This window comes from Plasmodium cynomolgi, chromosome 14 (genome assembly GCF_000321355.1).
Source record: "Plasmodium cynomolgi strain B DNA, chromosome 14, whole genome shotgun sequence".
NCBI lineage: Eukaryota > Apicomplexa > Aconoidasida > Haemosporida > Plasmodiidae > Plasmodium > Plasmodium cynomolgi.
In genome coordinates this window covers 2,423,348-2,431,310 of record NC_020407.1, presented here as the reverse complement: position 1 = coordinate 2,431,310, position 7,963 = coordinate 2,423,348, and the positions used below count along the sequence as shown (strand labels likewise).

The window sequence follows — 7,963 nt, the reverse complement described above, 5'->3', positions numbered from 1 at the left end:
GGGGTTCCTCGGCTGGTGACTCCTCCTTTGAGGGTTCCTCGGCTAGCGGCTCCTCCTTTGAGGGTTCCTCGGCTGGTGACTTCTCCTTTGAGGGTTCTTCGGCTGGCTGCTCCTCCTTTGAGGGTTCCTCCGTTGGTAGCTCCTCCTTCACCGCTTCTACCATTTCGACTGCGACGCCCTCGTCCTCCTGCTGTGGGAGGGGCGCGTCTTCTCTTTTTCCTTCATCGGCCTCTCCATTCGTTGGCTCATTCTCCTCCTGAGCGAGTTCTTCGTTGACGGCGCCTCCCTCTTCAGCTACACTCTTCTCTGCCTCCTGATTATCCTGCTCCGCTTCCTCCACCTGCGCAGAGGGGTCCACCTCCTGGCAGACCGGCGAAGCCTTGTCGTCCTCCCCCTCCGGCTGGACATTCAAATCCGGGGTGTCAACCTGATCGATTTCCTTAATTTCCGATGGTTCCTCCGTTTTGGCTCCGCCATCTGGGTAACCCACTCCATCTTCCGCATCTTCCGCAACTTCCGCATCGTCCTGTTTTGCATCCTTTTCAATTTTTGTGCAATCTCCGTTGAGATCAACCCCTTCTTCGTGACCATGTTCTCCGTGAATCCAGCCGTCCCCCCCTTCATTTGCATGACCGCCATTCGTTTGGGCCGAGAGTGGGGAGCCTTCCGGGCTTACTTCATCATCCGAGGGGGTTACTACTCCCAGTAGTGCTCCCCCCTCTTCATTTTCTTCTTCTCCCTTCTCCTTCAACTCCTCCTCAACGTTTTGTGCACTCTGCTCAAAATCGATTATGTGTTCGTCTAGAGGAGCAGTAGGTTCGAATTTGTCATGGTCCTGGTGATGGTCCGGGTGATGGTCCTGGTCCTGGTCCTGGTCCTGGCCCTGGTCCTGTCCCATGTAGAGTCCCTTAACATGGTGGTAGGAGGGAATCATCTCTAGGTAGGGGGCAGCAGCGTTATTATTGTTTCCAGCACTGATATCACTACCCGCGCCATACAACAGGTCATTATTGTCCACGTCATCCTGTTTAGTGGGTGGGGTGACAAAACAGTTCCTGTCAGAGCTGGTATGATCAGTGAGTGAATTCTGACTAGGTGTACTCTTAAAGCTATTGTTACTTAAGTTATCTTTCGTGATTTTTTTTTTTTTCTTAATTTTTTTCACTTTCAAAATTTTAATCATTTTTTCTCCATGTTTCGATTCAAGGTATTTTTTTCTCTGTACAAAGTTGATATCATCCGAGTAGTAGTTCACGAGATATTTAAAAGTGAATAAATTGGGGACTAAGTTTTGATTTTCCTTAATGACTTGTTCTTCTACATGTTCTGTTGATTTTTGCAATTTGTTGAAAAAGTCTGAATTTGAAAAGGTCGTGTTTAAGTTAAAGTCCTGATTTTTCTTAATCATAGAATCAATTTTTTCTTTATAAATTTTTCTCTTCTTTTTATAAATCAAGCTGGTCAAATTTAAAATAACATCTTGCGATATGTTTTCATTTATGGAGGGTAACTTTGGTTGTATTCCTAGCAACGATTCATGATACATTTTTTTAATGGAATTTAGAGCTTTCTGTACGTCTTCATCTTTTTCATAGTTTTTCAATTCCTCATAAAAATCCTCCACAGTTACATCAAATTTCTTTAACACGTCTTTCTCCACGTCTTCTATCCTCTGCTTATATCCATTATTCAGTAGCACTTCTTCCAGCTTGTTCAATTCTATGCTTGTGTTGGGTTCATTTTTTATCATGTCATACACACTTTTGGTTGTCTTGGATGTTTCGTTAAGTACTTTGTAGATTTCTAGGCATAGATGTCTCAAAATGAGAAGGATATTTTCTTTTACTATTTGTTTTTTTTTTCTGAATATTTTTTCCCCTGTAACGTACCATATGACAAGGAACCCCCCGATGAAGAGGCTGATTTCGAGTAGCTTTGTCAGTCCTCTACCCATTTTGGAGAGACTCGCGGTGGTGGAAACGTATGGTCCTCTGTACTACAACGTGTTTATATCTTCCTTGGTACACCAATTTGGGAGGGTTTTTTTTATTAACTCTTTGAGGGCAAAAATTGGCTGGTGGCTGTGTATACCCTACCTACCGTGTGTACCTTCCCTCCCTTTTCTCTACCTTCACAAAGTGTGCCGGTCGAGGTGAAAGACTCACAATGCTTTGTCAGAACGACCACTATTTACACAGTGAGGTATAGTACGCTGCGGAGGTTTCTTGCACCGACCAAAGGCACAACTGGTAAACGCAATCACCGTGTCACAGCACATGCATATTACCTTCCGCGGGAGCTCGTGTTAAAAAAGCTCCCCTTTTTGTATTTCCCCGCTTCCGCGTAAAACGCCCATCAGGATTTATACCGCCGTAATTTTATAGAGGCCTAAACCAAGGATAATGGTACGTTTGGTTTCCCACAAGGGGGGGGTGGGGAGAAAAAGTCTCGCATTATTATGCGCGGCGGCAGCGCAAGGTGGTTCTTCCCTTCACAGCGCTCCGTGTAGCAGTGTTCCCTTCACAGCGCTCCGAGTAGTAGTATTCCCTTCAAATGGTAACCTGTGCCAGGTTTATCCCCCCTTTTTACAGGCGAAGGGCGCATCCGTGTACCCCGTGCTTCTTCGCAGGAGCGCGTTTCCCCTCCTTGGGAGAGCGAAAAGGGCGACGAGGGTGAAGATGGTGACGATGGTGACGATGGGTGACGATGGGTGACGATGGGTGACGAGGCCGACAAGGGCGAAGTTAGCTCTGTCGTGCCCCTAAGAAGAAGGCTCCTGTACGTACGTACAAACTTGGGTTGGCAGAGTTATGCACAAAAAGGAAGCCAAAAAAAAAAAAAAAAAATCCAGTTGTTATGTACCCATCTGTATATACCTTTTTGTATGTTTCCTCCTTTTTTTTTTTTTTTAAGAGTAGATGCAATGGCGTCACTTTATTTTATGTACACGATGTACGTTCCGTAGGTGCCGTATGATATTATGTACGTACGCCTCACCTCCCATATGGGTTTTTCTGGGGGGACTTTTCCCCACCTCGCCATAGGCACGGGAAAATACCATACCTACAATTTTTCGCGAACTTTGTGCATACATAAATCAGTGCAGGTATGGCACATGTCGCGTAGAAATGGTGAAGAACTGACCCGAGGCAGGAGCAAAGAAAGGGGGTAGAGAAAACCAAAACGTGGAAAAAGTGATCAGAAAAACGTGCAGGTAAGGATATACGTGTATATGGTATGGGTGAGAAGAAAAGGGGCGAGAGAGAGATCCCCCTTTTTTCTGTGCGCCCAGCTACGTGATTTGCAAAGAGGTACAGAAAGGTAGGCAAGCTGGTAATCCGCGCAGGTAGGCAAGCTGGCAATCTGCGCAGGTAGCCGTGCCGATTTCGAATTGCCCAGGATGGGAATACATGCCTTCCTTCCAGCGGGTGATCCATCAAGCCTTAGTTTCTCCTCCCGCGGTTGTTAAAAAGGAAAAAAAAAAAAAAAAAAAAAAAAAAAAAAAATGGCAAAATAGTGCGGAGAAAAGTAGTGTACCCACACGAGCAGCATATGCCAGAAAGAGGCAATCGCAAAATGTTCCCACTTTTTGCTTTTGCCAAAATGGACGTTATATATGTATAGGAATAAAAATTTCCTGAGAATACAATACCCCCCAAAGGGATCATCATATGAAGTTATGAATATTTTTTTTTTAAGTAAAAAGTCTACTCGGGGGGCATTCCAGTTTTTGTATTGACATACGCAACACAGTGTTGCATCATAGGGAATGGGGAAGGAATGAAGACAAAAAAAATAAAAAAATAAAAAATAAAATAAATACACATTAATCGCAAAAAAGAAAAAAAAAAAAGGTACATTAACAACTTATACATATTTTTTGCGTAAAAAAAAAATAAATAAAATAAGGAGTGTTAAAACATAATTGCATAATCAAATTCGTTGCGACTGATTATCCCATTTTCCGCATCGGTTGGTTTTTCCGATAGGGCCCTGTCAGGCGGGAGTGTTCTCATCACAAGGATGTAATTTGTCATGTGGGGGGAAATTCCTGCACCTTCGTAAAATGCCGCCTTGTCGAAGTGCCGCTTTATCGAAGTGCCAACTTTTGCTTTCCCTTTTGGTTACTTACTCCGCGAAAGCAGTTCCATCATTTTTCGTTTCACTTCAACCACCGAGAGGGGGAGGGCACAAATATGCTGAAAGCGCGTGTGCATACCCACGCTGGTGGTTCCCTCCGGCTCTGGCTTAGCATGTGTGCTTGTCACCCCCCCAGTGGGGTCATCTCAACTGAGTCAGTTATAATATAGCTCGAGACTCATCCCATCTTTAATTTCGTAGTCTTGCAAGGTGATGTGGTCCTTGTAAATGGTGTACCATTTTTGTATTCGTATTTTGTCCGCCCTGGTTCCTGCAGGGGTGGTGGTGGTGGAAGGGACAAGCGGTGATTACGTTGGTGGGAGAGTCTGCCACACAACAGTTACGCGGGTGGGGACGTGCCACGAAACCGCTAACGAGTGCAAGCGAACGAAGAAGATCCTACCTGTTTGTGCCGCCACGAGCTTTTTCAAATCCCCGATGGTGTCATCCGGGTTGCACTTCACGCGGATTTTCTTCCCCAGCCGGTCGTTCAGTATTATTTCTATCATTTTTCCCCTCTAAGGTGGCAGATTGGCAGAGTTGGCTGAACTGGCAGGGTGAGCAGCTATGTATGCTCCGTTGAGTGAGCGACCATGTATGCTCCGTTGAGTGAGCGGCTATGTACGCTCCGCTGAGTGATCGACTATGTATGCTCAGCGGCCGGTGCACTAGTTGGACGCGCTTAATGGGGAACAGAAGAAGGGGGGAGCCCTCACCAGTGTCTTCACCCCCAAGTGACGTTTGACCAATCCTCTGTTGTGCCTCCACGCGAGTCCAGTTTATCGCGTTTATCCGCGAGATGTAGTCTCCCTCGTGGGCATAAAAAAAGGCAAAACGGGATCGGCAAAGTGGAAGCCACAAAATGGGAGTAATTTCGCCAGAAAAAAAAACCCTTAACCGATGTAGCGGTGAAGCAAAAAAAAGGGGACTTTCAAATGGGTTTCCCAACCCGTGTAGAGGGCAAACGTTAGAGAGTAAATATTCTTATATTCTCACCAAACTATGGAATAACTGGGGCTTCACAGGACTAAATCTTTTTTTTTCCTTTACGGCAATTTTTTTACAACAATTTATAGCAGCCATCCGTGAAGTGCCTAAACGGGAGAGCGCTGCTTAGCAAAGGGAAAACTCCGAAAGGCTATGTAGGACAATTTTTTTTTTTTTTTTGCTTTCAATATGGTTCAAGCCTACCATTTTATTTTGTTCTTTTTTTTGGGACTGGCATTTTATCCCCATGGCGTATGCTTATTGCGCGTAGGTATGTCTCCCCACTCGACGGTTTTATTTTAACTTAAAAAAAGGGGGCCCCTAATCGAACTGACCCAATTGTACGTTATGCTGTTACGTACGCGGCATCATGTTCATTACGGGAGGGAAACAGTTTTGGAGGATTGTCACCCCACTGGCCATTTGACCACGTAGAAATGAGAGAAAACAAAAAATAAATAAAAAAAAATAAAAATAAAACACCCCTGTAAATACACCAATTTTGATGCTTTCTGAGAAGAAAAACGCCATCTCCGCGTTGCACACAACTCAGCTAATTTTATTGGAGAATGTATTTTTTTTTTTTGAGAAAAAATTCTCCTCGCGGTGACAAAAAAGGAGAGACACAACTTTCGCGGCCCACCAAAATGGTGTAGCGACAGAGGGGGTACATTTCCCGCCTGTTCTTAAAAAGGTCGATAACATATATAATTTAGGCAAAATGAGAAAGTTTCATTTCGTTGAAAAAGGTTTGTTCTGGGTCCGAGGGGCGAGCCTTCTCTCCATGTGTGTTGTAATGCGCATGGGGGGGAGGATGCGTGCTTCCGTTGCACAAGCAAGGAAACGACCATGTGAAGAAGCGACGGAGTGAATAAGCAGCGAAGCGACGGGGTGAATAAGCAGCGAAGCGACGGGGTGAATAAGCAGCGAAGCGACGGAGTGAATAAGCAACGTAGCGACGAAGTGAATAAGCAACGAAGCGACGTGAATGCGAAACGTCGGAGCACGCGCCACTGTGCTGCTGAAATGCAAACTGAGTGGGCGTCTCGCTGGTCGGCGTTCACAAACGCTCCGCACCCACCTGACCTTTTCCAAGCGCTACTGTCAACGCAGCTTCCAGGTATCCACAATGGATGGGAGGGAAGACGCGCACACGAACACGCATGTGCATACAAACACGCATATGCACATGCGTACAAAACGGCGAGGAAACTCACACACCTGCGCAGGCTAAGCGGGGACGCGTTACGTAAAAATGTAGGGAGTCAGGCCGAGGAAGGAAACGTACAGGGAGAGGAGAGACAACCCATGGTATATGTGGAAGTCTTTCTTGTTCTTCTTAATCTCAGCAATGGCAGTTTCACTTTTGGGGTTTTTAATCAACTCATTATATAAGCTCTCCTTCTGTATCTTCAAACCATGAACCTTATTCTGAAGGTACAAATTATTTAGCAAGCAGGACAAAGCAACAATGGTGGAGCTAATCCTCAGTTGCATATTGTGATTTGCTAATCTGACGGTGGACAAAAGCAGTATGCCAGAAAAGAGAGTAGAGAAACCAAAAAAATATTGAAAGTCTTCTCGTCTTCTAGTAAAATCTCCTTCCATGCTTTTCATTTCTTCCAACTGTTTTTTTGCTTCTTCTGCATTTTCGGGGATGGGGATTCGCCTGATGTTCTTCAAGCTCCTAATCAAACCAATTTCGGAGAAGAAGCACAACCAGAACGTTGACCCGAAAAGGTAGCCCCAACTTATGTTAAGCAACGGTCTCAGGACTTGCGGATTTTTCATGATCAGCTTGGGGAAAAGCGAGAGGACAAGGCTCGAGAGGCCTGTAGGGGACGGGGGCAGGGAAAGGAACCAACATGGAGTGAAGAAGCGGTGGGGACCGCGACGCAACAGCGCAGCAAAAGCATTTCGCTGCCATGTAAAAATGCTTCGCCGGTATGTAAAAACACTCGCTGGTATGTAAAAACACTCGCTGGTATGTAAAAACACTCCGCTGGTAGGCGCCTCTTAAAATGGGCGTCAAATCGGGGAGGTCTCTGAAGCCTTTTCGCAATGCAGGTATCGATGCATAATTTCTCATTCGCATCACCAAATGGAGGCCACATAACGTGCACGCCAGCCTTGCCTCAACTTTCTTTTTTTTTTTTTTCCATCAAGAGTGGGATTGACGGGATGATGCATAAATACCCCCCCTCTTCCATCCTCTCCCTTTTGCAAAACTGGCATCCGAAGGCTGCCACCTCACAGCGATGGCCAAACCGCTTTCTCGGATCAGTTAAAGCTATTCGCTGGCTTATCAATACAAATTCGCTGACAATAGGAGGGGCGATGGAGGAGGAGTACCACCACCCAAATGGCATGGTCTCGAAGGGTACGCGATACGGCTGGCTCCCTTTCTCTCTCATTTGCTACCCATCAGGGGGAAGCCTATTTCTGTTCGGGCTTTCTAACCTGCTACGCTCGTTACGCATCGGAGGTGGCTCATAGTGGCTCCCATTTTGAACTTCCCTTTTTTGGCTGTATCGTTTAGGCGGTTAGCGCTGGGTAACAATGGTTAGCGTCAATTTGCAGTAGTTAGCGTCGGTTGGTAGCAGTTCGGTGATCCTCTACCCCTTAGTCGCAATTTCGTGGCCTGTCGTGGGGACCTCCTTACAATCTCGTCACAGGTTAGTCGTACTAGCGAGGGGTAGCTTAACTGCAAATTCGATTCAGGAAAAAAAAAAAGCGCTTCTAATTCGTGGAAAATCGTCTTCAAAATTGGCAAAAAAAAAGAAACTAAGATTTTCGGGTTCCCTCCAGTGGGTAACAGGCGTAAGAAGTCAAATGA

General features: G+C 45.7%; 3 protein-coding genes across 3 annotated transcripts; all 3 read right to left on the bottom strand.

Annotated features, from left to right (window-relative positions):
- Window positions 1-20: 20 nt before the first annotated feature.
- Window positions 21-1,954, bottom strand: PCYB_146360 (hypothetical protein; the record flags this gene model as incomplete). Its single annotated transcript, XM_004225106.1, has 1 exon — window positions 21-1,954. A coding segment is annotated over one exon (1,934 nt), but the record flags the coding sequence as incomplete, so codon positions are not given.
- A 2,341-nt stretch (window positions 1,955-4,295) lies between these two features.
- On the bottom strand, window positions 4,296-4,649 carry PCYB_146350 (ubiquitin-like protein; the record flags this gene model as incomplete). Its single annotated transcript, XM_004225105.1, has 2 exons — window positions 4,296-4,411; window positions 4,544-4,649. The coding sequence occupies 2 exons, from the start codon at window positions 4,647-4,649 to the stop codon at window positions 4,296-4,298; spliced, it is 222 nt and encodes a 73-aa protein (XP_004225153.1).
- A 1,725-nt stretch (window positions 4,650-6,374) lies between these two features.
- On the bottom strand, window positions 6,375-6,959 carry PCYB_146340 (hypothetical protein; the record flags this gene model as incomplete). Its single annotated transcript, XM_004225104.1, has 1 exon — window positions 6,375-6,959. A coding segment is annotated over exon 1 (543 nt), but the record flags the coding sequence as incomplete, so codon positions are not given.
- Window positions 6,960-7,963: the final 1,004 nt, after the last annotated feature.